This window comes from Xiphophorus couchianus, chromosome 3, assembly GCF_001444195.1.
Source record: "Xiphophorus couchianus chromosome 3, X_couchianus-1.0, whole genome shotgun sequence".
Lineage (NCBI taxonomy): Eukaryota > Metazoa > Chordata > Actinopteri > Cyprinodontiformes > Poeciliidae > Xiphophorus > Xiphophorus couchianus.
Genome location: NC_040230.1, coordinates 12,627,390 through 12,655,357, shown reverse-complemented (window position 1 = coordinate 12,655,357; position 27,968 = coordinate 12,627,390). Strand labels below are relative to the sequence as shown.

General features: G+C 38.0%; 1 protein-coding gene across 5 annotated transcripts in view; it reads right to left on the bottom strand.

The window, feature by feature from the left end:
- Window positions 1-23,152, bottom strand: part of chd4b (chromodomain helicase DNA binding protein 4b) — a 32,894-nt gene extending 9,742 nt beyond the window's left edge. Inside the window, exons 1-30 of one of the 5 annotated variants that reach the window (XM_028012545.1) lie at window positions 22,911-23,152; window positions 22,386-22,640; window positions 21,794-21,918; window positions 19,323-19,568; window positions 19,101-19,216; window positions 18,357-18,456; window positions 18,030-18,261; window positions 17,816-17,937; window positions 16,683-16,806; window positions 15,588-15,760; window positions 14,086-14,331; window positions 13,217-13,420; window positions 12,858-13,069; window positions 11,923-12,054; window positions 11,709-11,808; window positions 11,409-11,600; window positions 10,141-10,341; window positions 9,910-10,047; window positions 8,822-8,943; window positions 8,558-8,731; window positions 8,235-8,376; window positions 6,974-7,223; window positions 6,760-6,884; window positions 6,590-6,682; window positions 6,366-6,507; window positions 4,892-5,061; window positions 4,551-4,740; window positions 3,548-3,634; window positions 2,623-2,714; window positions 1,240-1,373 (exon numbers count right to left, since the gene is read on the bottom strand). In XM_028012545.1, coding sequence (XP_027868346.1) covers window positions 1,240-1,373; window positions 2,623-2,714; window positions 3,548-3,634; window positions 4,551-4,740; window positions 4,892-5,061; window positions 6,366-6,507; window positions 6,590-6,682; window positions 6,760-6,884; window positions 6,974-7,223; window positions 8,235-8,376; window positions 8,558-8,731; window positions 8,822-8,943; window positions 9,910-10,047; window positions 10,141-10,341; window positions 11,409-11,600; window positions 11,709-11,808; window positions 11,923-12,054; window positions 12,858-13,069; window positions 13,217-13,420; window positions 14,086-14,331; window positions 15,588-15,760; window positions 16,683-16,806; window positions 17,816-17,937; window positions 18,030-18,261; window positions 18,357-18,456; window positions 19,101-19,216; window positions 19,323-19,568; window positions 21,794-21,918; window positions 22,386-22,449 — 4,448 coding nt within the window. In that variant the 5' untranslated portion in view covers window positions 22,450-22,640; window positions 22,911-23,152. The remainder of the gene's footprint in view (window positions 1-1,239; window positions 1,374-2,622; window positions 2,715-3,547; window positions 3,635-4,550; window positions 4,741-4,891; window positions 5,062-6,365; window positions 6,508-6,589; window positions 6,683-6,759; window positions 6,885-6,973; window positions 7,224-8,234; window positions 8,377-8,557; window positions 8,732-8,821; window positions 8,944-9,909; window positions 10,048-10,140; window positions 10,342-11,408; window positions 11,601-11,708; window positions 11,809-11,922; window positions 12,055-12,857; window positions 13,070-13,216; window positions 13,421-14,085; window positions 14,332-15,587; window positions 15,761-16,682; window positions 16,807-17,815; window positions 17,938-18,029; window positions 18,262-18,356; window positions 18,457-19,100; window positions 19,217-19,322; window positions 19,569-21,793; window positions 21,919-22,385; window positions 22,641-22,910) is intronic. The other 4 variants (XM_028012546.1, XM_028012544.1, XM_028012547.1 and 1 more) reach the window with 4 other exon arrangements.
- Window positions 23,153-27,968: the final 4,816 nt, after the last annotated feature.

The following is a 27,968-nucleotide window of genomic DNA, read 5'->3' as shown; positions in this document are numbered from 1 at the left end:
ACATTGAGCAGGAAGTACACACACTTGATTGACAGCACTAAAACCCTCCTCCTGGCTGTGATTGGTTGTTTTGATCAGGACCAGTGCGTTTTAGCAGACCCCACTGGGAGAAGGAAGAGGAGCTCATTTTTGATAACGTACTGCTACAACTTAGGGAGCGTTCACACTGGAGCATGAAGTGACTCAATTCGGATTTTTTTTGACGTAATGTGACCTTTATCTGATCTTTTTATAACAATCTGAACAACACGAGTCAGATTCTTTTCGAATGCGGCTCAGGCAACTTGGATATCCGATACGTATCCAATCTTCTCAAATCAAAAATCAAATCAAATTTTATTTGTATGGCACATTTCAGCAGCAAGGCATTTCAAAGTGCTTTACATCATATCAAACACAGAAACACAATGCAACACAGAATCAACAATCAAAACACCGATATTAAGTCAAGTTCCATCAATAAATTTGTAATTGATTACGTTTCAAATACAATCCTAAACAGGTGGGTTTTTAGTCGAGTTTGCATCCATAAAATATTTACCTGTTACACTTCTACTTACTGTGTTATATGGAACAAAATACCTATTGCTATTTTTATTCCCACTCACGCTCACAATCACACAGTTTAAAACGATGTAGACAGCATTTTAATGGGCTTCTGGCACGAGGCTCCGTACACCTGGGCCTGTGACCTGAATCCTAGCGGCCAGGTCCTGAACTCCTCATTTATTGATACTCAACAAACGTCAATATTCTGCGTCCTGATGCACGCAAGCGGGAAGAAAAACAACAACCATGGCGGACTATAATGAGGATTAAGTTGTTAAAGTGCTGACTCCAGTCGGACAACAACTTCAAAATCGTAAGCTGTGCTTCACCATTAGCATCATTGTTTACACTGAGCACTTCTTCTACTTTCTTATGGCGATTGGCAAAACTGAGCACGCCCTCTATGTGTGACGTTATTGCACCCTCTACTGTGCATGCAGGACACTTTCAGTTCACACTGTAGCTCACATATAGTGTGAGCTACAGTGTGTCGCCTATATTTGATAGTGTGAATGACCACGGCAAAAAAAATAAATCTGAATTGAATCACTTCAGGCTGCAGTGTGAACGCAGCCATAGTAACAGTTATTTTAACAAATATGGATGAAACATATTTTTGTGAAAGTTACAAACTGCAGCTCTAAGTTTTATGATTGTTTTCAATCATTGAACAGAACCAAAGAAACTTACTTAAATTCCTTCTCAGATTTCCCTCGCAAGTCCCGGACCAGCCACTGGTTGGTGAAGGCATCCTGAGGAGGCATCCCATAACGCATCACTGCGTTCAGGAACGCTTTCCTCTGCCGTGCGTTGAAGCCCAGCACCTAACAGGCAATTAAAAAGGTCAAAATAGAATAAAACTTAGTAAATTCAACTCACAATCTAAGTCAATGCATGTCATTGGGTTTACAAGATTCAATATTGTTTTTGAATAATTAAGAATGGCTTGTTTGTTATTTTCACAAAACAGTAGAAGTTTCACTAATCATAAACTGTGTTTTTAATAAACTGTGAAATAAACTTTTAAAATAAGCCAGTCCAAGTTTGAATTTCCTACGGCTGTCCTGCAAAACAACAGCAAAGCTGCTGTTTTTGTGTTTCCTACCACCCAGCAAAGTATTACAGATTATTTACTGTTTTAAGATACATCTGTTTCGTGTAGATTTTTCCATTTAAGTATTTTCTAAATTTTGAAAACCTCTCAACATTTTTACTAAAGGTGTGAAATAAAACTGCCTAATGATGGTGAAAACTTCACCATCATTGGGCAGTTGTGATATATTTCAATAGTTCCTAATAGTTCTGAAATCACATAATTATGTTGCACAGCATCACTATCTGAAAGTGCAGCTGCTTTGCAAAAGAGACACAAAAGTATTCACAAATCACATTATGCCCCATGACAGTTGCAGGTGTAAAAAAATTAAGACACCACGTAAAGTTATCAGTTTCTCTGACTTTACTTCTTTTAGATATATGTTTAAGTAAAATGAACATTGCTTTTTTATTCTATGAACTACTGACAACATGTCTCTGAAGTAACAAGTAAAAATTTTGTTTTTATTTGCAGAAAATGAGAAATGGTCAAAATAACAAAAACGATGCTGTGCTTTCAGACCTCAAATAATGCAAAGAAAACAAGTTCATTTATAAACAACAACACTAATGTTTTAACTCAGGAAGAGTTCAGAAATCAATATTTGGTGGAATAACCAGGAGGTTTTCAATGGGGTTCAGAGCAGTGCTCTCTTAATTATTTCCAGAGCTGTATATAAAAAATGTAAATAAATTACATTAATAAATAAATATAAGATAAAAAAAATAAATGAAATATTTTTAAAAATTAAAAGGATTTTTCTCTAAAAAAAACTAATGGATTTTAGAAATATATCAAAATATTAAATAAATAAACACTCCACTTATTTTAACCCTTACAGATCATGATGACGCCGGTGTTTTCTCGGTCCACTGACTGACATGTAAGCATTTTGGAGGTAAAAAGTTAATAAAATAAAATCATTTAACTTTTTAGATCTCTTTTTTCCATTTCATTCGAGTTCAGAGTCAACTTACCTCAATGTTGCCCCCCACCCTGGCCAGCAAAGGAGGCAGAGGCTTGTCTCTGTCGTTCCTCAAGCCTTTGCGGTTTGGTCTGCGGGCGTTAGCTACCGAAGGGAGAACATAGTTAGTGTCTTTGAAATGAACGACCGATTTCGAGGAACACGCAGGCAAATGAAGCGATGTAAGAAATGAACATGAGTGCTCTCATCAACCTAAAACGTCTCTGTGAAGACGCTCCACTTACGGTTCTTTGCTGATCCTGACGAAGCTGTCCCTTTTCAAATTTCCTCCAACCTTTACTTTAACTGATCCTTGCCCTAAAGACGGTTAATACTTTCAGAGTATCTACAATCGATTGCAGTTTTGGGTTATGTTTTATTTAACAACACTGAGATAGCCTTAATTAATACAAAATTACATTCAGTACAAATAAGAACACGTCCTTGCACTATTAACGATCAAATAAATAAAGTGCAGCAATTAAATCAATCCAAAAAAAGTCATAAATACAAGAAATGTCTTTACATTTTTAACAGATATTTAACATTTAGTTTAAACAAGATAGGACGCAGTTCAGCTCGCTGATAAACCGTTGATTGTTTGATTGTTTCCCTTTCCTTTCTTTTTGTCTTTTCTTCTCACTCTACGCTCAACGCAGATGATGCACTGACAAGTGTTGTTTCGTGAGTTGTTGTTGAGATTGTCGAGGAAGACATCGTAGGTGTCGTCTGAATCTGTGTAAGTATCTGCAAACGGGGCGGTGGGAAGGCTGTTAGTGAACGCCTCGGAGATGTTCCTTAAAACTCTACAACTGGAGCACCAGCCTCACACTTTAAACATCGTTAAAGTTAGCACTGTACAGCTTGGAGAATGGACTCAGATGGTTCAGAAACAACCCACCTCTTTACATCAGGACCCTTCAGAGACTGAGCCATACCTTCAGAGCGTTCGTCAAAGTCCTCGTCTCCCTCCTCTGAGGCCACTGAGTAATCAGACTGGTTGTCAGACTGATCCTCCTGCCAGTCTACGCAGAACAGAAAGAAACCATTATGAATGAGAAATTAAACAGGACAAAACCTTTGACCACCTGATGACAAGCTGATAAGACTAAGAAATGACAAACATCTAGCTATCAGCTAGTTTTTCTCCCAAAGAGAAAAGACGTTTTGTCAAAAATATTCAGATTTTTCTTAGAATCCTTTAGTTTTGGTTGATAAACAAACCAAAACTGAAATACAGTAACAAAAATATTAAACTTTTATTGGTATCACTTTTTTTATTATTATTAATTTTTACTTATGATGGTATTGTATAGATTTTAGTACTTTTTTTCTAGCTTGTAATAATTCGGTATTTTGATGTCAGATGGTTCTCGTCATCTCATTAAAGACCTCTGAAACAAAGTCAAGAAACAAAAAGGAAGCAAAAAAAGTCTCTAATTATCCTCCTAAAACTCTGACTTATGTTTATAACCAGAGTTGAAGAAAACAGGAAATTTTGCAAACAGCTGCTACAATTTGATTAGTTTGCTGATTCCTGTCAGCTGTAATGATCACATTTCTCCTAACAGCTGCTCTATTAGGCAAAGAAACTAATTTTATTGTCCTACTTTTAAGAGGTAAAAACTACAATAAAAACGGTGAAAATGTTTTATAAAGGTTTCATATTACACACCTCCAAAATGCAAAGAGTGAACATAAATAATAGAGGTGTTTACAATTAATCTAATTAGTGTTTTTTCTGTTTAAATCTGTCTGACTGAATGAAGAGAAGTAATTAATTTCCACTTTTGCTAAAAAATAAAAATTATGATTGACACTACATCACTCTAGGTTTTATGAGATTAAATATCATGCAGAGTTCTACTTAGCTCTCCTAACACAGACACAAACAGCACACACACACACACAGAAGAGGTTGCATTATATATTGTTCTGTACCCTGTCTTATACCTCGGTCCTCCTGGGAGCCGTCATTGTAGTTGACCGGCTTTCGAGTACGTTTGCCTTTGCCCAAATTGCGGGCGAGATCTTCCTGTTGCTGCTCATAATGGTGTCGAAGCAGTTTCTCCCAGTAGTCAGGATCAACGCTTTCCTCCTGCTTGATCACCTCTCTTTCTACCTCCTCCTCCTCAAAGAAAGAAGACATGTGTGGCTCACATACAATATAAACCTACTTAACCTGTTTTATCCAGCTTAACATCAACATGCTTTAAGAATACTAGAGTAATAAGACGCATGTTGACTGTCAACAAGATAAACTAACAAGTCCTACACTTTACCTCATCGTCCTCATCTTTGACAACATACTGGGCCACTTTAAAGGAGCTGAGGTATTCGTTCATGCTCTGCAGCTCCGTGTCCTCCGTGGCATCCTGGTTCCTGTCCAGCAAGCGGTCAATTGCGTGGTCATCATAGTGAATCACGCTGCTGTCATCCTCCTTGTTGTCTCCTGAAGGCAAGGCAAGGAAAGGAAAAAGGCCAGGAAATGAGACAATTTAGACCCAAGACATCAGTCATCTGCTATTCAGGAAAGCCAATTAATCTCAACCTCTTACGAAAATCTCCCAGGACAAAGTCTCAGTGTCAGTGTTTTCAAGCAAAATATCATTAAATATGCACTTCTTCATGACATGGAGCCTATTAGTGGATACTGTAGCAGGAATGGTTGGGTTTTAATTGGACATGCGAACAATCAGCCAGTTTCAGAAGCACAATACTTTTGCAGGTTTGCTGGAAAGGCTGAATGTCTGGAGGGTAGATTGCTTTGAACAGGACTTATGGTATTCATGGGATTTGTAGATTTTCCACAGCCAAAACCAGAAATCACAGAAAAACAAAGCATACTTAAAAAGAAAAAAGAGATACAAGCAATATTGGTGGGAATTTATTGTATAATTTATCATTTATTGTGAAAAGAATTTTGATTTATTGTTGTTTCGATAACTTTCAAATAATAATATCCAGTAAAAAACAAAAACTGACAGTATTATTGGAAATGTTATTTTTTATAATTTTCTTCACTGCTTGTTTCACTAAATCGGAAAACATGATTGATGATTCATATTTTAAATGGGAATGTTTTTCAAGAACAATGTTTGTGTTACTAAAAATGCTGTGCCATGCAGTGACAGCCATAATGTTACCTAATAAAGATGCAATAAATAATTGTTTTTAATCATAATTTTGATCATAATCACAATAGTACCACAAAATGTAGCGATAAAGTCCATATTGCCACACTAGAAAGATATAGAAATTTAAGACATAACTTAGCCTGTCACAATAACACATTTTACTGGAAGATAAATCGTCCTTCAAACTATTGAGATAAACGTTTTCAAGTATTATATTCATAATGGTGTAATAATCCAACTTCTAAAATACCAATAAACTTTAATTTCTTAAGGAACTCAACACTGGAACTGGAAAATATATTAAATATCTAAAATTAAACAACAAAAAACAATGAATAAAACAGAAATGAAAACCACACAACAGAAACAATGAATAAATTAGATAACGATGTCTGCAAGCAAAAAATATTAATCATCAGAATGGAAATTATTGAGCTCCTCTTAATTTATCTTGCAATTAATTGATTTATTTCTTATTGTGACAGACTTAGACACAACTAAATGTACTCCAAGAGTGGAAAATCAGCTTGTAAAAACTTAAGTTAAGATCATTGAATTTGACTCTTTTTTTTGACCGTCCACATAACCCTGGTTTTTGTTTTGCTAAATATTTTCTCACCTTCTCCAACTTCATCCTTGAACAGCTCTTCGGTTCCAAACTTGAGAATGTCGTCAAGTTCCTGCTTTGACATGGAGCCCGTCTTGGAGCCAAGTCCGGGCCGCACCACCAGGTGAGTCAGCATCATCTTCTTCTTCGCCACCTGACAACAAAAAGAACACAAAATAAATATTTAGGTGCATAAAATTCTTTTTTTTCCTAATCACTGTTTCTTTTTTCCAAACCTGTGTGATCCTCTCCTCAACAGATGCTTTGGTAACAAACCGATAGATCATCACTTTCCTGTTCTGGCCAATGCGATGAGCTCTGCTGAAAGCCTGAGAGTAACACACGATGATCAATCAGAAACCAAACATGGCTGCATACAAGGACATCTAAGACTGGGCTGGCATACCTGGATGTCATTGTGGGGGTTCCAGTCAGAGTCGTAGATGATGACTGTGTCAGCAGAAGCGAGATTAATACCCAAACCACCGGCCCGGGTCGAGAGGAGGAAAGCAAACTGCTGAGCTCCAGGAGCTGTTGGATCAAACGGCAGACTTCAAATGAGAAAAGCAAATATCAACTATCAAGTGAGGCAAAGACAAATATGCAAACACACATCTCACCATTAAAGCGATCGATAGCTTCTTGTCTCATGTTGCCGGTGACTCCGCCATCAATCCTCTCATATTTGTAGCCTTCGTTCTCCAGGAAGTCCTCCAGCAGGTCGAGCATCTTGGTCATCTGGGAGAAAACCAGAACCCTGTGGCCTCCCTCTTTCAGCTTCTTCATCATCTTGTGAAGAAGCATCAGCTTCCCTGAAGCTTTGGTCAGGGCAGTACCTTCATACATGCCATTTGGAAGTTTGGGAGCCTCCTGAAAAAGGAGAAGAAAGTTGCATGAAATTTAAGGTTTTCCACTTTTCCCACAGTGAAATTCAAGCAATTTCAAGCATTTTTAAGGTAAATTTTCACCAGACTTTCTAGATAAAAGCAATACAAATTAATTAAAAAAAAAGACGGTTTCAATTAATCATTATATGATGTAATTTATTACTGTTATATTAATAAACTCTTCTGATAGTATCCTACATTCTACAGTAGGGGCAAAATAAACTAAAAGAACAAAATCTTATGTTTTGAAATGTCTCACACAAACACCTATACACCTCAGTGAAGAACAAAACACAAATTTAAAAAAATTAATCAATTTCAATAACTTTTAACATACAAACATAAACTTTTAATTCAAATACATAGCTCAACAACTCATTGAGCCACTAGCTATAAAAAATATTCATTACACTGAAACAATCCAAACAAATTATGTTAACATTTAATTTGACCTTCCTGCTCAAATTAAATGTTTAAACACAGTATACAGAGAAATTACAATTAAATTAAAATACTCCTGCTAAGTGTTAGGGCATTTAGCAAATATAAATAATTTTGGTGATTCTAACTAACCTAAAACGAGAAACGTTTAGTTTGGTTTAAAGTCAGACAGTAAAGAAAAAATGTCAGTTTTTTAGGTGTGATTTCAACTGTAAATGTTTTCCGAATTTAGGCTTTTAACCAAGTGTTGTTACACTTTATAACAAAACTAGGCAGTTAGAATATTAAGCACTTTCAAAGACCTTATGCAGAAATCAAGCATTTTCCAAACTATGTATTGTTGCATTCACTCATCCTTTACTTAAAAGCCATTAATTTTGAGCTATTTATGAGGAAATTTAAACAATTTTTTAACACCAGTCTTAAAATATTTTAAGCCAAGTATTAAACAAAAAAATCTAATGCAATTCATTTCCATGAAGAATATGTAGACCTCTGAGCAGAACTGCATGTCTCAGTAAACACAATTGATTGAATGAAGCATAAAACGTACTGTTGCAGCGGCTGGAAAGAGGTAGGGATGATTGCAGCACTTTTTAAGGTCCATGACAACGTTGAGCAGAGACACTTGGTTTCCACCTCCTCGAGTGTTCAATGCCTCAAAGTTGCGTGTCAGAATAAACTTGTAGTATTTCCTGTATTAGCAAAACCAAATTAATACATGAGAAAAGAAGAACAAAATCAAAATTAGATGGGAGTACAGAAGCAGAACTCATAGCTAGCAATAGTCTGGGATTTAAAGTGTCCATAATAAATAATATAAAGACTCTTTCAAAGTAAGTTTTTTAAGCAGTTACATTTAAAAGTGCTGCTTACTTCTGCATGGGGCTCAGCTCCACCCGGACAATGAGCTCCGTCTTCGAAGGCATGTGTTTAAACACATCAGCCTTCAGCCTCCTGAGCATGTGTGGTCCCAGCATGTCATGGAGTTTCTTGATCTGGTCCTCTTTGGCAATGTCTGCAAATTCCTCCAGAAACCCTTCAAGGTTGCTGCAGAAAATAAATCCATCATTACCACTCTTTGCAGGTGGACGCTCCAAGAAAAACAGCCACATTCACGACGGCTGCAGAGCTACTGACTTGAATCTCTCCGGGGTTAAGAAGTTCAACAAGTGGAAAAGCTCCTCCAGGTTGTTCTGAAGAGGAGTCCCAGTCAGCAGAAGCTTATGTTGCAGCGAGTAGTTGTTCAACACTCTGAAGAACTAAAAGAATAAAAATAAAACAAAAAATCTTCTAAATTATCCTTATGAATAAAAACAATACCGTAAAGGAAAAAGTGACATTGAAGTCTTAAGGTGTTTCCACAAAATTTTAACATTTGCTTTCACACTGCACTGTGTCAAACAATCCAAGCCTTTGAAAAGCCTGTTCCACTTCTCGCCTGTGGGTGCGCTGCACCAAGAACTACTGAAGGAAACAACAAAAACCTCTGAAAAAGACATTGAGCGCAACTTCCTTCTTCATAAAATGTAAACAAAATTGGAGTAGTGTCGGATTTTATCGGGTGTAGTATTTCTCTTTTGTCTTTAAGAAAACAGCACGAGCCATTTTTCCCTATAGAATTAGATTCTTGTGTTTGTTTTGGTTGTATTTACCCAGAATGCCCTGCTTGAAAAGCTTACTACTTTTCAAGCAGTCTCTATCTGCTTAGCTAACATATATGCATTCGAACCAGAGTTCACTTTAATCAAACCAAGTCCAAGGTTTTTAGACAAACCAGTTTGCCTTTTTTGGTCCACATCAGAGTTAGATTGCACATTCACACCTCCCTAAATGAACCGGACTTTCTTAGCAAACGAGCTAGAGTTCAATTAAAGTGGACTAAACATGGCTGGTATGAATACACTCTTAGTATCAATCTTTATTTGTATGACATCTTTCATACAATGTTGAGCAATACAAAGTGCTTCACAGAATTAAAAACAGGACAACACAAAGTGGTTAAAAACATTCCAAAAGAGGCTGATAAAAATAAAAAATATATATCTGTCAGTAGTGAAACAGATACTAGCAAGTAGCACCAAACAAGAGAGCAATGCAGTAATACAATTAGCAAGTTATAAGAGGATGGGCTAGTGTCTTAGCTTGAGACAAACAAATATTTTTGGGAAGATAAATCCACCAGCTCTAATAGTGCCATTAATGAATCATTCAGGATTTATTATTACCTTGGACTGGTTGTTTTTGAGTCTGTGTGCCTCATCAACGACCAGGCAAGCCCATTCGATGGACCCCAGCACAGCCTGGTCGATGGTGATCAGCTCATAGGACGTCAGCAGAACGTGGAACTTCACTGTCGAGTCTTTCTGTTGAGTACAGGGGTTGGGCGAAACTTCAGTTGGATTTCAATAAACAAATCAATCTGTCCAGTAACTCTTACTCTTTTATCACCTCCCTACCTTCATCTTGGAGGCCTTCTTCCCTCCCCTGATGGCGTTTCCCTCAAACGAGAACTCGTTCTCTCTGATAACAGCCCTGCTGTCTTTGTCCCCAACATAGGTAACCACGTACATATCGGGGGCCCACATCTCAAACTCTCTTTCCCAGTTAATAATGGTGGACAGAGGAGCGCTGACCAGGAAGGGACCTTTGGAGTGACCCTGTGACAGCAGAATGCAGGATTAGACAAATTTAAAAAGTTCAAATCAACACATAAAAATGCATGTCTTGCCCTGCCTTTAGAATAGAGATTTGAACTTTGAACTCATCCCCTTTTTGGGCAAAGTCAGTGTGTGTGTCGCATGTCTGAGACCCCGACCACCTTCACTGGATGACAGAGGAGGGCAAACTTGACAGGAAAAGTTTTCCAGATTTAAGATATTCTAATAGAATATCATTTTGTTGGCATACAACTGTTCTTAATGCAAGGATAAAACACACAAAACCTAGGACTGGACAATAAATCAAGAATATATATCATGACAGACGCATTATCAACAACAATAGAAAGAATATTCAGTATTCAGTACAAAAAATATTCACTGAATTCTGACCCAGAACCGCAAAGCATTCTGGTAGATGTTAGCAGATGAAAGATTTTAGCTGCTCATTTTATGATGGATTCTTCATAAAAATCAAGAAAATTATGGACAACCCTCATTGTCCTCTTCATAAAACCATCTTGTGTTAACTGAGTGTCTTCAGTCAGAGGCTTTTTCAAATTCACTACAAGACAGACGACTACAAAAGATCTTTCCTGTCCATAGCCAACACTACCTACAATAACTCTCTAAAGAACTTCAATTAATATGAGTTACAACATTTAATTTCCCTTTGGGATCAACAAAGTACTTTTGAATTTTAACTTCTCATGGCCAATTAAGCTAAGGTTGGTGGAATCAACTGACTCACTCTTTGGTTCCCTAGCAACTCACTCACTCTATGTTAACTAGCAACAGCCTGCTGAGTAACTTGTGTAGCAGCAGTTTTAGATTTCACCACTGTGGCTCGTAACTGCTTAAAAATAAAAAAATGGCGCAGAGTGAAAACTATCGATAAAACAGAAAAGGTAACACCACCAGTTTGGCAGTATTTCACTTATCGATATTGACAATTATCAATATCATGATATAAGCATTTCGTACCAGTTTTTCATTTATATTGTCCAACCTTAATAAAACCTCACTTGTCACAAATAATACCAAGGATTCTCACTCTGGATTCTCACCTCCTTATACAGAGAATACAGGAAGACAGCCGTTTGAACCGTTTTGCCTAAACCCATCTCATCAGCCAGGATGGTGTCGGTGGCCTGAGCCCATGAGAACCGGAGCCAGTTCAAGCCCTCCAGCTGGTAGGGATGCAGCGTGCCGCCTGTACTGTCCAGGTAGTCGGGCTGGCGATCAAACTTGATGGTGGGCTGGTAGGAAGAAAATATTCAGAGAACTGGGTTTTATACTGCCAACAAATAAAATACACCAAAGCACAAATTTTAAATTTAATTTAATGGTAGATAAAACAGACTTACATCTACAACTGGATTAGCAGGTGGCCGTTCCGCCTTTTTGACTTTGACCGTTTTCTTCAGTTTTTTGCCCGGTCTCCCCTCCTCGCCCATCATCAGTTCTCTATTTAGTCCAGAAAATAAGTGACTAAATTAAGATAAACATTTCCCTCCCTCATAGGCACTTGGCTCCATTTATATTAAACTGTTTCCTGAGATATAATGAACCCCTCCTTACCTGTGATTCCAGTATATCTGTTTGTACGTATCATACTCAGGTATGTCCATGTCTTCACTTTCCCAGGTTGACTGGTCATAGGGCAGATCTCTCCATTTGATTAAATAATGAACGTTGTTCTTCTTGTCAACACTAGCATTAAAAACACATAGGAAACATGGAGCTTAATGTTTTAAAATGGTCAGTATTACATTATAGCTATACTGTAACTGTGCTTTAAGTGACTAATACCTGCTTACTGCCTAAAATAGGTTATAGGCAGTAAGCAACAATCAGGTGCATAATAACTTCATATTGTGATTTTTATACTTATTATTAAATGGAAACTATTATGCAAAATTTCACATACTTCCATTTGGGTCTCTACTGCTTCTAAAAACAGCCCAAGTTCAAAAAATGTTTTGTGGCGATAACTTAATATTTCAAAAAACTCTCTATTCTTAAGTCACAATCGACAGGCACTAGCCCGTTGCCTAGCAACCCAAGCGGCGCTCCAGCACGTTTGGTCAGCTGGTTTTACTACTCCATGCACTGTACAATGGCTGCTGGAAAAGACAAGCATTTTGTTGCTCACTTACTATCCAGAGATCACTTGCTGCATTTCAATTGGTTGTGCAGGAGGCTCTGCTAATGCTTTTCAAAAATGTATGGATGTACATTTGCAAATCTGTTTGCAGCCATTTTCATGTGCGAGTGTAAATGTTGCGTTAGAGCTTGGGGGGTGGCCAGCAGCAGCGTATTTGGATTTAAAGTGACGGAGGCCCTAAGACAGCTCATTAACCAAATCAAGAAACCATAATAGGTCTCTTTAAGAAACACCTAAAGTTACAGCAACCGCCAAACCAATATAAATGTTAAATATGAAACAAAATAAGAGTTAAAACAACTTGTTTTTAGGTTATGTGCTCGGTCTCCATTTTGCATATTTCCCCTACCTGTGGTTAAGGACGCGGTGGATCATCAGCCACTCTATCTTAACCCCAAAGCGTCCAAAGTCCTCCTCCATGTGAACAAACAGAGGATCTTTGTTTTTTCTTTTTGTGCTCTTGTCATCATCGCCTTCGCCTCCAAAGTCCACAGGTGGAGGTTCGTCCATGTCGGTCTTCCTCTGGTAGTTACGGAACATCACCTGGCAGTTCAGCTCCAGCTGCAGGGAAGCAGCAGAACGATTTATGATGCTGTTATATTATACGTTGTGGTAAAAGCTTACTTAACTCCCACATTAGAGAATAATTGTTCAAATTAGTAAAATGTTTGATACAATTTTCACAAATTTTTAAGAGACGATAAGTACCTGCAGCTCCAGCACCCAGGAGCAGTGCCAGTAGGACATATTGCACCATTTGACAAAGAACTCCCTCTCCCGACGGCCGGCCAGAGGAGGGGGATCAGGAGCATCAGCAGGCAGGTCAGCAGGCCGGGGGACAGGCATGGAGGCTGGAGGTTCCCCCCAACGCCATGTTAAAACCTTCTGCACTTTTCCTTTCATTGGGGGACACTGGACGAAGGGACATGACATGAGTCAGGAAGATAACGACAAAGAAATGAGGAGTGGCTTAAAATGTTTGCACTGAGCTTTTATAATTGTCATGTACTGTAGGTCTGTCGCAATAAGCATTAAATCAATTAATCACGACTTGCATGAGTTATCATTTTTCACTTTTCTCTCATTCTACCAAAAACTGGATGACAAAAATCTTCAGTCTGGTGATTTGGTCTCAAATAGCCATTTTTTGAGGGGCAGTTTTGTTTATTGAGTATTTAGTATCTATTTTATTTGTTGTGTCTGCTGTTTTGTTTATTTATTTTGGATATTTAAAATGTCTTCTAGCTCCAGTGCTGAATATTCAATAGAATTTACATTTTACTGATCTTCGAGAATATATTCTTGCATTGTTTTGTAATTATATCACTTGAAAATGCTCTCAAAACAACAGTAATATCTTTTATTGCAGTAACGTCTGGGACAATTAATCATCCACCAAAATATGGTTGTGGTGAAAGAACCTTAATCAGAGCTGCAAGACTGTCAAAGTTTGTCGGTAGTACAATATGTAAACTTATCCTGATCAGGAGGATCAGCTGTATCTGCAGTAGAAAGCTGCATTTGCAATCCAGATTCAGAACCTCCAGAGCATGCGCAGATGCAGACTCGGTGCTCACCTTGCAGCGGGGGCAGATCCACTCTCCGTTGGGAATCTCGGGGAGAGGAGGGTTCAGGCAGTGGATGTGGTAGGAGGAGGGGCAGGTGTCACAGCAGAGCAGCTCTCCGCCGTCCTTACACACTCTGCAGAACTCAATGTGGTGGTCGTCTTCCTCCTCCATGCCATCATCTCTTCTGTCGTCATCATCCTCCCCTTCAGCCTCGGACAGATCATCTCTAGCCTCCCACTGGATCCCCTCCTTCTCCTTGGTGTTGCAATCAGACACGAGGAGGAGGTGGTGCGTGTTGAGTGGGGGAGGGAGGTATGCGGAATGGCATGAAAGGAAAAAGGGAGAGGTGGGGGGATACGGGAGCGAAAGTGGTGGAGGGTGTAGAGCGTGCATTGAATGCGTGTGCATGTGGAGTCAGAGATAGGGAGTGGGAGAGGGGGGACAGGAGAAAATAGAAGATGGAGGGTGGGATGTATGGAAGAGAAATGAGAAAAGACAGACAGAGAAATGTAATGTTAGGGAGAGACAGAACTAAAGTGCCAAATCTAAAAAGTCAATTTTGCTTCTTGTTTTTCAGAAATTCTCTAAAGTAGTGTACAACATTTTAGAAGCAAGCTCAAAATACTCAGACCTCCAACCTGGGTGGCTCTGATTAGGGTGCTGCAATAAATCTGCCCTGAGAACAGTGATCACCCGATACTTACATGTGAAACCGATCTTATCTACCTCGGAAAAGGTGTAAAAATCAACCCATGTCCTACTTCACTCTGCTATGAGAGAGGGCGGTCGACCATATTTTGGAGATAAAGATTTTTTTTAATTTGAGAGGAAATTTGAAAACATCACTTGATTGTTATGTGTTGTGGGAATACATTATTAACAGCATCCTAACAGCAACTATAAATTCTTAAAAAACATTAAGAAAAAATACAATTACAATAAATATGTTTAATCCTATTTAAAGTGTCAAACTGTTTTTAATCAGTTATTCGTGACTTGTCACTTAATCCGCTGAAGTTTTTAGTTTGTAGACCAGTAAAGACAGACAGTGGCTACAGAGGTCAGGTGAATTAAAAAAAAGAAAAGAAAAACACCTGACCTCAGTCTCACTATGTGTTCACATACTGCCATACTATGTTGCCAGTGTGCTTCCTATATTTTCACCAGAGAGATTCTTTAAACCATCTTTGCTGTCACTGTTATTGGTGTATATAAAAAAAACTGGAATACGTAAACAAACAATGTTTAGCCTGGTGGGGGTGTAAGTAGAGCCTGGTGGCCTGCCAGGCTTATAACACACTGGAGGAAACCCTGCACACCGGCCCATCAGGTCACCCCACTGTTACCAAATCAGCAACTTTCTTACTATATTTAGCAACATTTCAGACAAAAATAATCACTATCGGTCAAAATCAGAATCAGCAGGCTTGGTTTTTAAAGATTGGTAATCGGTGATCGGCCAGAAAACTGCAATCGGTGCAGCAGCCCTAGTTCTGATGATTTGTACTCACACAGTGTGGACAGCTCCACTTGCCCTCTGGAGCCTTCTCCATGTCAGGGTCCAGACACACCATGTGATAAGCTCTGGGACAGGTGTCACACAAAATAATCTCTCCTCCCTGCTGGCACACCTCGCAGTAGTCCTGGTGGTCGGTCTCATAGCCATCGCCATCTTCTGTCTCCACTGACAAAAAAAAAGAGTCCCAGAAATAAACATGTCAGTGAAAACAGGAATCAGCTCAGCCTAAACTTGAATGACGTAGTGAATCTTCCTATACCAGACTGAAGTTTTAAGCCTCTTAAACAAGGTTTGTACATTTTTCACAAAGTGAAATTCAAACATTTCAAGACAAATTTTCAAACTTTTCCAGCACCGCACTTTGGAGATAAAAACAATACAAATGAACTAAAGAAGACGGTTTCAATTCTCTAACATATTATAACATTTCTTTCTGTTAATTAATAATGTCTTGTGATAATATTCAACATTCTTCAGTAGGGACAATGTAAAATGAAATATAACAAAATTTTATGGTTTGAAATGTCTCTCACATACCCCTGACTGGTCCAAGAACAAAACACTTAACAAAAATAACTAAAAATTTCAATAGCATTTTTGTTAAAAAATATAAGACCTGTATATCAACTATAGAGATCAATAACTCTTTGAGCTAAAAGAAATAATAAATATTCTTTGCACTGAAACAATCCAAATAAATAATGTTAAAGTAGATGGCCTTACTGCTCAAATTAAAAGCTTAAACACAAAATGCAAAGTACCAAAGAAAGGCTCTAAAAATGTTTTTACCAAGTTTTCTGGATTTAGCAAACAGAAATAATTTTGGTCATTCTAACTAACCTAAATCAAGAAAACTTTAGCTTGCTTTAACTTCAGAAAGTGAGAAAAAACGTGTTTTTCTATTAGAAGTATGAATAGAAAACCTTCATACTTCTACTAGAAGTATGAATAGACCTAAAATAAGTTTCAACTGTAAGTAATGTTTATACAGAAATCAAGCTCTTTCCAAACCTTCAAAAAACCAAATTGTAATTCAAGGTTTTTCTACATTTAGAGTGAAGATTTCTAAAGCATTTTTTTTCCAAACCTTTCTTCTTCTTTTTCGCATTTTTGGATTTCTTCTTAGGACGGCTGCTGCGGATGGAGCCGTCAGACACTGAGAAACTACCGTCTTCAAAGTCACTGTCGCCATCAGGCTCGTCTTCATCGCTCTGATTGGACGCAGAGTTAAAAGAAGACAATTCCTAAAATAAAGTCCTTACACATTTTCCATCTTAAAATGTTATGCTTTTTGTTTTCTAAGTGCAAACATTTAAGTAGTTCACCCTAATCTCTAGTTTCCACTTCATTAACATAATTATTATGACTTCTAATAATAATTCTAAGAATGACTTCTATAATAATTTATGACTTCTAAGTCATAAAGATTGTTGTAAGAATAAAACCTGCAGAAGTACAGATAAAATTGGGGCTTAGCTATTTAAATCATAGTTTGTATTCTTTGATCGTTCAACTTGTTTGCAAAAATAGTAGTAGTGGTAGTTTGCCCTTAAAACCAAACCCAGTTTTAGAACTTCTAGTCAAGTTTTCATCCCTGAGATCCCATACTTATCCAGAATTTTTTATTTTTTAAATCATAAAATCAAATTCAATATTTTCCAGCATTTATCGGACTGTTTATCACTATTGTGAAAAATGTCTTACCGTAATAAGAATTTATTATTGTCCCAATAAATTTCAACTAAAGATGTTCAAATAAAACATAAATTTAATTTGTACCATTTTCTCCATTGTTTGTTTCATGACAGCATCAATAAATATCAGTAAATTTGAAAATATGATTAAATACAGTTACAATATGCAGTTTAAATCGCATTTCTTTATGTAGGTGGCGTCCTTGAGTAGATTATTTCAAAAAGGAATGTTTTTCAAGACTTGTATTTGTCATTGTGGGGCTATAATTGCTGTACCATACAGTCACAGCCACAAAGTTACTTAAAAAAGAAGTATTAAATAGTTTTTTTTTGTTTTTTTTTATCATTATCACAATAGTATCGCAATAAAATTCTGAGTCCATATCGCCCACCGCTGGTTGAATCTAACTTCTTTATGTTCATGTTTTTTGTTTGTTTTGTATCTTTCTGATGCACCGAAGAACAATTCCCCCCGAACATCCTTAAACATAATAAACCAGCTGTAGAAAATGAATAAATATCTTACAGAGGAGCGCTTTCTCTTGCTGTTGAGGCCCCCTAGTTTGATTTTAAGCGGGGCCACCTTCTTGGGTTTTGGCTTAGGTGGAGGCTTCGGTGTAGGTTTTGACCTTTTGCGAGCATTTGGACCTATAATAAGAATTAAAAGTGAATTTTAAAATTACCATTATTCTCAGTTTTAGATCAAACACAGTATCTTTAGCTTAGGATATGCACTGTACCTTTTCCCTCTTTGGTCTTGGCCTTGCGGAGTGGGGGAGCTGGAGCCGGCGCTAGGGGCGGTGCAGGTGTTGGAGCGGCAGCAGCAACAAAGGCAGGGGCAGGAGAGGGAGTAGTCACAGGGGAGGCAGCAGAGGCAGCCTCCACACCTCCGTCAGTCCCCACAGCCACCATGTTCTCCACTGCTGCAGCCACATTGGCAGCTGCAAGGGCTGCATTGGCTGTGGCGCAACCCTGAGAGGAGGGAACAGCACAGAGTGAGAGTTTTTGCTCATTTCAAGCATCTTAACATAAAATAACAGAGAATAATTATTAGAGAGTTGTAATACCTTCAGCGGGTTGTTTGTGCTGAATTCTCTCCACTTAGCCATCATTAAGGTCATCATCTTGGATACGGGAATTTTGGGATTCTTTGCTGCAATTAAAGGTCTAAATAGGACAAAGTTTATTGTATTTTTTTATCAGTTTATTTACATATTTACTACTGGGAACAAGAAAGAAACAAGATATGATGTTGTCCCTAGGGATACACCGATTCACTTTTTTCTCTCCCAATGCCAATATCTCTCCCAAATCGATATCTGAGGTCAAGGATCAGCTGATACCCATCCGATACAGAGAAACAGAGCTGAATTAAAACATTTCTTTTTATAAAAACAGACATAAATGTACTTAATTACAAATTTATTTGATAATTTAAATGCATCAATTTCTTCATTAGCTTGGTCAACCATGAAAAATCAACAAAACTTTCATTTGTGCAGTCAGTCCAGTTAAAAATAAAACATCCAATGCAAAATAAATAATTAAGAAACTGAAACTAATAAAAACAGGTCGACTGTTTTGGTCAAAAACCTAAAAATTAACTGCATCAAACCTTCTTTCAAATGGTTCAGATAGTGCAATAAGAGATTCTAAATATGTTGTAAAATAAATAATAAAGCATAGAATTAGACTGCATAGATTTGGCCTTATGTATCAGGCATACTGCCATCGATACCCAATGTATAATTTTTTTCAATATCAGTACAGATATTAATATCAGATCGGTGCATCTCTAGTTTTCCCCTCACCTAACAAACTGGCTGAAAGCCTTGTAGTTGGTGAGAGAGCTGTAGTCTTCCTGAGTAAAGACATGATCGATGTCCTTCATGCCCCAGGCCTCCAGCAGCTGGGCGGAGCTTTTCGGCTGTGGTGGGAGCAGAGAAGTTGGAAAACAAAGCCAGTCAGAGGAACTTAATTTCTCCAGGAGTTGCATACGCTCCTTCCACAGGGAGTAAACAATAAAACTTTACCTGGCAGTCATCGTTGTCGTCATCATCATCTTCTGGTTCTGGATCTTTGCGTTTGCTCTTAGAGCCTCCTTTCTCTCCGGCCCCACCTCCTTTCTTCTTGTCTTTTGCAGAGCTTGAGCGTTTCTTCTTTTTTCTCCCAGGGGCGTAATCACTCCCTTCACTCTCTGACCGCATAACTCCCTCATCTGCATCCCTCTCTGCCGCCTCCATTCCCATCAGGTGCTCTGGGGAGCTGACCGGCAGTTCCTACAAAATACAGACCCACTTTACTAATTACAAGAAGGCACGGCTCCTTAACAGGTTTTATTTTTTTCCATTTGTCGCTTGCAGAGGTTATGATTCTCTTTTAGGCTCATTAGTTAAAAATCAATGGGTTCTGCTCTGTTAGGCATGAAACACACAAAGTATGACTCTTCCCATACTTTAAATTAAGTTATTTTAATGCATCACACATTTATAGGTACAAAAATGCATCTTTTGTAATGTTTTAAGCATTTACAGGAATACATTAACATAAAGGCAAGTTTACTAATGCAAGATTCCAGTGTTTTCCTAGTTTGTAATATTGCAGACTAGAAGTTATGATTTTTAACTGCTGTTTGACAAAACAACCACTTTTGTTGTAAGGGATCCAAAATGTTTTCATAGTTCCATTTATCAAATATTTCATAATACTGTACAGTGAATATACACTTGAGACCGAAATAAGAGACTATTTCATACTCAGCATAAACCCAAGCTTAGGTTTATATGATTTACTTTAACCCTTACTGTTCATTGCACAAATATATTGTTTATTCTTAGTTTTTACAATTTGAAGATGTTTGCACATCAAAAAAACGCTAAATAAAACATCAATAGTTATTTTATCGTTATTCAAGACAAAAAAAAATCCCTTATTGTGCACAAAAATTCAATTACTATTCAAATTAAAATAAGAAATTACAGAAAGTATTTTTTCTAGTGACATAATGGGTTCCAGAAAGTGCTCTTTTATGACAACATTGGGATATTATTGCTGAATATTGTAATGATAATTTAAATTGTGATTAACTCATATTTTCCTTTCACTGAAGCACTTTCATTTTCACCATCACAATGTTCACAACTACTCTAACCAAGATTTCTGATTTTGGTCACTAAGATTGATATCCTTAATAAACGGAGTTTAAAAAGTTTTTATACTTATCACATCAACGTTTGGATGCTATGTAAATTTCTTTACAAGTCACAGATGGAAAATTGATCAATGCATGAGAGGCTGAAGCTCAGTGTGAGCTTCTCATGACCAATCCCTAAATAATACAGTTAATATAGGCAAGTAATTTAAAAGCTTCTGTCTATATTATTGGTGCAAATTCAATTTAACGTAATCATATTTGAGATTTTTACATTTTTAATTTTAATTTGTAGAATTTAAATAAGAAGGGTTTTATTTTTATTTGTCCTATGTTTGAGCTGGCAATTTCTAAATATAATTTATATGATAAAGATGCGGTATGTAACTTTTATAAAAAATATTTTTCTTCTTAGATATTTGTTTAAAATGTCACTACGTATGTCAACAGACAGATAACCTGAGCTCTTCTGCCTTCTCCTAATTCTTCCACTGATAACTAGAAAAAAGTAATTAGAGCCAGGAGGCGGGTCTTAGCGCTGTCAATCACAATCTTCTGTGGTGCTGCTCAACCCTCTCCCACAACCTTCCTTGCTCTCTGCTACTCTGCTACCATGAGCACTCAGTCTAGTTAGCATGACCACCAATAATGGCTGCTAAACAGTTTTCCTATAATGATAAGTCATTTCTTCGCCATTAGTGCATTTAGCAGCAGTGATTGACAGCTCTAAGACCCGCCTTCTGGCTCTGATGGGTTGTTTTTGGTCTGTGCATATCTTCAGATGGAAAGAGCTGGAGGAGATTGATATTTATCTGTCTCAAACTATACTGTCACGACACAGAGAAGTTTTAACAAATATGTAAAAAACATATTCCTTCAAAAAGTTACACACTGCAACTTTAAAGGGAAAACCTTATATCTTACATCTTACTTGTATCTATATTTTATATTGCTTATATGAAAATGAAAACGAGGAATAGGAGTAAGTCAAATAAACATTTAGAATAGCTAAAACTATTTTTTTACAATAATTGAAGAAAAAAATATCAGTATTATTATGTAATTTGTGACTCTTTTGTTGTAAATTACTCCAACTTTGAGTGTGGATCATATTTTAGCATAGCTGTGGGTGGAATTAATTTCCCTAATTTTTAATGGGGGAAAATTATTTGCTTTTGCATTGCAATTTTTCAGGACACAAACTGCCTGTTTGCTTGATGGATTGAAACCCTCAAGGAACCTTAGGCAAAATTAGGGAATTAAAAAAAAAAGTTTTTCTAAGCTCCCTCACAAAAAAAATAATTAAATTTAAATATCCAGCATACAAACTTTTGACAGGAGCAGCGAGCTCACCTCCCGGATGGGTCTTTGCCTCTTGCTGCTCCGGCTCTCTCTGCTGCTCTTCTTGGCTTTCTTCTTCTTCTTCGACTTGGGTGCCTCGTCCAGGTCGGAGACAACATCCTCCGGCTCTTCTTCATCTGCAAATAAGACATGCTTGCGTTATTATTCGTTTCAGGAGAGAAAACACGACGGCAGGCCACGAACGCGCGCGCGCTGCTCCGTCTGGCACGACTGGGCAAACGGCTGTGCGCGCGCGCACACACAAACGCGTCCGTGAATGCCACAACAGCACAGGTTTAAACTTACCCGATTTCCTAACGCTAAAAAAATACATAGAATAAAACTTTAACAGCCCACACTTTTATTAACACATTGGCGACGTTTCTTTTAAAAAATATTAAATAAAACAAATAACGAAAAGTGTGAACACTTGATTCTCAAGTTAGCTAACTAATCTGTCATGGCGAGTGACCCGAGCCGAGCCGAGCCGAATACTCCTGGCTAGCTTCAGCTAGCATCGCGGAGAAGCTCAAGTTACACAGAGATGGACCTTTCTTCGGGGAAAGGAGGGAGAGCGAGGACGGGGGGCAAACGCCGAGCTTACCGTGAAGAACTGAATGCTCCTCTGGCGCTCCAAAGTCGTCCCTCTCATCTTCGCTACACGACATTTTCCCCCTCCGAAAGGTTTAAATTTATTTCTTTGCAGGGCGAATTAATCCCCCGTAAAACCTCGCTCCTCGGTCGGCGAGGGAGGAGGGAAAATGACGTGGGACTGGTGGAGAATGGACCGGGGGTGTCCAGGAAGGGAGGGTAGCGTGTGAGTAGGGGGGACTGAGGAGTGGTGGTTGGGCGCTTGGTGCTGGGAAAAAAAAACAAATAATGATACATTTGATTGGCTCGAAGCCTGCCCAGTTGGAATTGTAAACACACACTATTAAATTGTCCACCTGTCAAAACAAACAAGTTATTATGCAGGTAGATCCCAACAAAGGAGTGGATCAACTTACAGGTGACATTTATCCATGTTATTAAAAAACAAAGCAATAAATGCACCGCTTCTTATGAGAAAGGTGCATCAGAGAAAAGTTTAAGCTTTAAAAATTCCTGCCTTCACATATTGGAAACTTACTGTAGTGTGCGTGTAGTCCGGTTCGAGGTGTGCTCCCTCTCTCGGAGCGACTAATAAAAACCAATCACACTGCTTCAGCTCCAGATGTTGTCCTAGGAAGCTCAGTCATTAAATCCCCGAGTGATATTTCTGTTTCTTTTTCGCAATGACCCCAAACACGCGGCTCCGTCCCCCACTTCTTGTTTCCCCCTTACCTTACAGGCAGCGCTTAGCTAACATCCTCACAAACACACAAAGGGGGCAGACATCCCATAATAATCCCCCCTCTCCCTCCCACACGCACGCAGGACTCTGCATAGTTACCTCGCAACGGACAGACCATAATACTCCGGCTGCCCCCACCCCCTCCAACATGCACGCGCACATGCATGCACTATGCTCATGCACATGCACACTTCTTCCCCTTTCCACTGGAAGTCCCAGCCCCCTTAGCAACTCCGTTGTCATAGTGACACCCCCCTCCCTTGCTCCAATGGACAGACCATAATACTCCAGCAGTGGCAGCATACATCCCATAATAATATACAACACCTAAAAAGACAAGAAGGTAAAAAAAAAAAAAAAACACCACACAGATGGTCCTTGGAGGAGATCAGGTGACAGACCATAATACTCACCGGGCGTCCAGCTGGTGTTAAAACTATGCAATAAATAAATAAAAATAAGGAAATAAAGTGATGGATATTGTTCTTAGTGGTGCTCATGCAGGTGGACGGCATGCCGGCAGTGTGCGGGTCAAACACCTTGCAGAGGTTCAGTGTTTACCTGAGGCCTTCTCTCTCAAATATTACCTCTGAGTCTCCATCAGGAAGATCAAAACGATCCCACGCCAACAGGTGCGCAACTGCACCAACACGACCAGCAGAGCTGCTGCTGGTCGGAAGCAGTTTCATAAACCAGTTCATTAAAAAAACCACAACATGCAGTTTCAGTGAGAAAAAGTAGTAAACAATTTAAGCTGCACTCGAATCAGACAGCGTGCAAAGAAAGCTGTTCAAACTGTTTATCTGTAAAGATTTATCCACCATCTTGTCACACGTTCATCTCGTGCCAGAAGCTATTCATATTGCGATGCTATATGAGGTTTGGCTGCTGGTTTCGTAAAAATAAACCAGCAGCGCTACTGAACGATGATTTATATTGGCAGTGTTTATTGTTAGAAAGTTAAACAAACTTTAATGTGCAACAAGTCGACAGAAGAACAAAGCAGGAGCACATCTGGATTTCATAATTCTGGTATAGTTCAGCTTCTATGAAAATGATGTTAGTGACCCTGTTTGGGCCTGAGGCCGCCATGCTGCTCCAACACATCTGTCCCACATCTGTTATCTCAAGAAACATAGTCACAATCCACCAATTTAAAGGACCATATCATGTAAAATCAATGTTTTTTTTTTAGCTTTACATGATGTTATACTGTGGTGTTATCCCTGGAGTGTTGCTTTAATTCTTTCATCCATTTTTTGAGAAATCCTTTAATCTCCATGCAACCATTCAGCTGTTCAAAATGCCTGGGTGGATCTAGCCCCGCCCCCAAACCACGGCTCCTCCTTGGAGCTGCTTGTTGCAAGCTTTCATGCTACTCCCTCACCTCTGCTCCTTCAGACTAGCAGCAGCAGTTAGCAAGCGCCTAAGTGAGCTTCGGCACTGAGCTACTTCTCAGTGAAACTCTGGTAAAAAGAAAAAAAAAACATTATTAAAGGATAAATAGAGGAGAAATGTTGTGATAACATCTCGAAGACGGAGTTGCCTTAAAAGCAAGAATTTTTCAAAGCTAAATTACAATGTCAAATTTCTTTTAAGTCATATTTGATATAGTATTTTTCATAACAACTGAAGTTAACTGTGTTAACTGAATTAAGGAAATTGCCATTTTTGCTATAAAATTGTTATTTTATAGCAGTTGATTATACTATAAAATGGCACTATGTGCCTGTCACTTTAAGAGATTCATAACAACATTCACAAATGCGAAGATTCCCAATCAGCCTAAGCTGCTCCACAATTTCAGTAACAATTTTAAAGATAAAATGGTTTTTATCACCTTAAAATATCTGACTTACTTATATCATTGGTTCTTAAAACTTGAGCATCCTAATGGTAAGCATATCATAACTGGACATGAATAAAATTGAATTTTATAAACATAAAGACACTGCAGACATCTTTATCCACAGATAATTAGGAATAAGAATCCATCTCTACCTCTTTCACAGATTTTGAGATAAATAGTAATTTTTTGACCACTAAAAAGAGGGGATCGGAATTGTTTACATGTACTTAAAGCTGCAGTACGTCACTTTTATAAATACTTTTTTTTTACATCTTTGTTAAAGGTTGTGACAGTATGGATGGTATGAGACAGATAATCTGTGAAAAAGTCAAGCTCCTCTGCCTTCTCCCAGTGCTAACTAGAAACAACCAATCAGAGCCAGGAGGCGAGTCTTAGAGCTGTCAATCAAGTGTGTTGCTCCCCTTAACTCTTTGCTCTCTGCTATGCTGCAGCTAGCATAGCATGTTGTGAAAGCTAAGGCTACTTAGCATAAACAGTTTATCCGTAATGGGAAGTTGTTTCTCCGACATTAGCATGTTTTAGCGGGAGTACACGAGGTTGATTGACAGCACTCCTGATTCTGATTGGTTGAGCGGAGTATTTCTTCAGACAGCAATAGCAGCTCAGGAAGGTGGTGGAGGAGATTGATCTTTTCACAGATTATTTGTCTCATAAACTATCACAACACGGTGACAGTTTCAACAAATATGTAAAGAAGGAATTCTTTATAAAATTTACAGACTGCAGGTCTTGACTCAATCATTGCTTGAGTTACATTCAAGCAATGATTATATGAAGGTATACTATAATAACAGTTAATTTAATTACACTATTTTTCAGGATATTTACTAATCAATATACAACCACTTGGAGTGTGCAGCAAATGTTAGCAAAACTAACACACAATCAGTAGAAATGATAGCTTTCCTGAATAAGGGTAAAATTATGTAATTTGTCAACTGAGACTGTGTGACCCCAGGCGACCCTCAGCAGTCGCAAAGTCCTCTTACACCTGCAGGTGCACCTTGGTTTGTAAAATAATTGTCAAAAAATTTACTTATTCATTCAAAAAAACACAACTCATATAGCTTATAGATTCATAGATTCATAATATATATTTTCAAACATTTGTTTTTGTTAATTGTCGTGATAAGTTTAAGAAAACCTTAAAATTTTAATGGAAAATTTTAACTTTACATATCTACTAAAAGATATGTCCAGTTATTAAACAATGTGCCTACTCAACAGTTGGGTTAGCCTTCTTTTAGTGCATTGGTGTGTCATGAAGGCGACAGAATTTCTTCCCTCCACACAACTTTCCAGTGATATGCTTCAATGCAGCACTCATTGTCCACCTGTTCTTATCTAAGACTGTAAAGGACTGGGTAGGCCATAACATGTAGCATTTTATTTATTGGTCTTAGGTAACTTTTTAATTTTCAAAGATAGATAATTTCTGGGTTTAAAATATATCACTCTGTGAGCAATTGTCAAATCAAATTGAGTTACTCCAATAAATTAGGTGTTCAAAGACATCATAGTTTATTGAGAAAAACATGAACTTTTAATGCAAACAAATATGAAACAAATATAAGTTGAACATGTTTGCTAGTACTCCGGAACGTGAATTTTAGATGTGCACAAATCATTTTAAATATCTCTTTTTAGATTATAAATACTTGATTTTATGCAGATTTCATTTTGGCGAACATACAGTAAAGCCATTAGTTATGTTGAAAAAAGACAGTGTTTGGCATTTCGTTTGTACATCCCTCACTGAGGTTCACATTTTTGTGCTGTTTGTTTTGTTAGAAACTATAATTATAAGGGCTTTGCCTGTAATAACACAAAATGGCATTAGGCATCAATCTGGAAACACTGAATCAGTAAAGGTCTGTATGAAAACAAATATATTGCTTTTTTTTGTCTTTCATACATTTCAGATGTAGTTCTTTCTGCTGCAAATCAATCCATCTATCTGTAACAGCTGCAAACATCATATCTGTTGAGAATTAGGTTTAAAGTAATATTTTTAACCAACATGTTTCTTCTGACTGGAAGTAATATTTTGGAGTTGCACAACCAAAGTCCCTAAAGATTAGGGTGATGGCGAGGAGGTTTTCCTACCTCAATGACTTAATGGTCACCAACAGAAAAGGTGAAAATACCAGTGAATATTCAATATTTGTTGGCTGTTTTAATAATCCCTGATTGTTAGAAAAGTTTGAAAGTTTATCTTAAATAAATGTAAATTATCAGATTTATATTTCATAATTGATACTACTGTAATTCAGTTTTAGATAAGATCACTTTGTAATTTTACACTCCACTTTAATTTGGTATATTCTCTACTATCTGTCAAAGCTTTTGATGTTATTTTTAGTAGGCGTAATCCAGCTTCACTCATATTTCCCTCTTGATACGTTAGATGTGTAATCGATAAATGACTCTGCATCCAACACTTTTTGAAGTCATGACCTTACCCTCTATAGGTCAAATATGCTCACAGATACCAGCAGATGAAATTCCCTTTAACAATGTAGATACAAGCTTCTTTTTTCCCATTTATAGTAAATAACATGGCATATTCTTAAAAAAAAAAAGAAGATCTGAGCCAGAAAAAGGCCTTTCTCTTCACTCCAGTGGCCACTAGTATTCCCTGTGGTACTGTGCATGCAGATCGCATAGCAACAAAGCCTTATGCCTGGCTATTGTCTGTTACTGTTGCTTGAATGCCCCTTAGACAGGCATGTGTGTGCGTGCACAGGGCTCACATGCGACACCGTCACTAACACCTCATCCCGATATCTGCTCCCTCCATCCCGTGTGCGCAGGCCGCAGCCAGGCCCCCTCCCATCTCAACGCCACCATATTTCCATAACATTCATGGGTCATCCATTCCCCTACCTCTCTGCCACCCCCACTTCCCTGCCTGACAACACCACCGCCCGCCATCCCATAATATTAATACACACACACACACACACACACACACACACACGCAC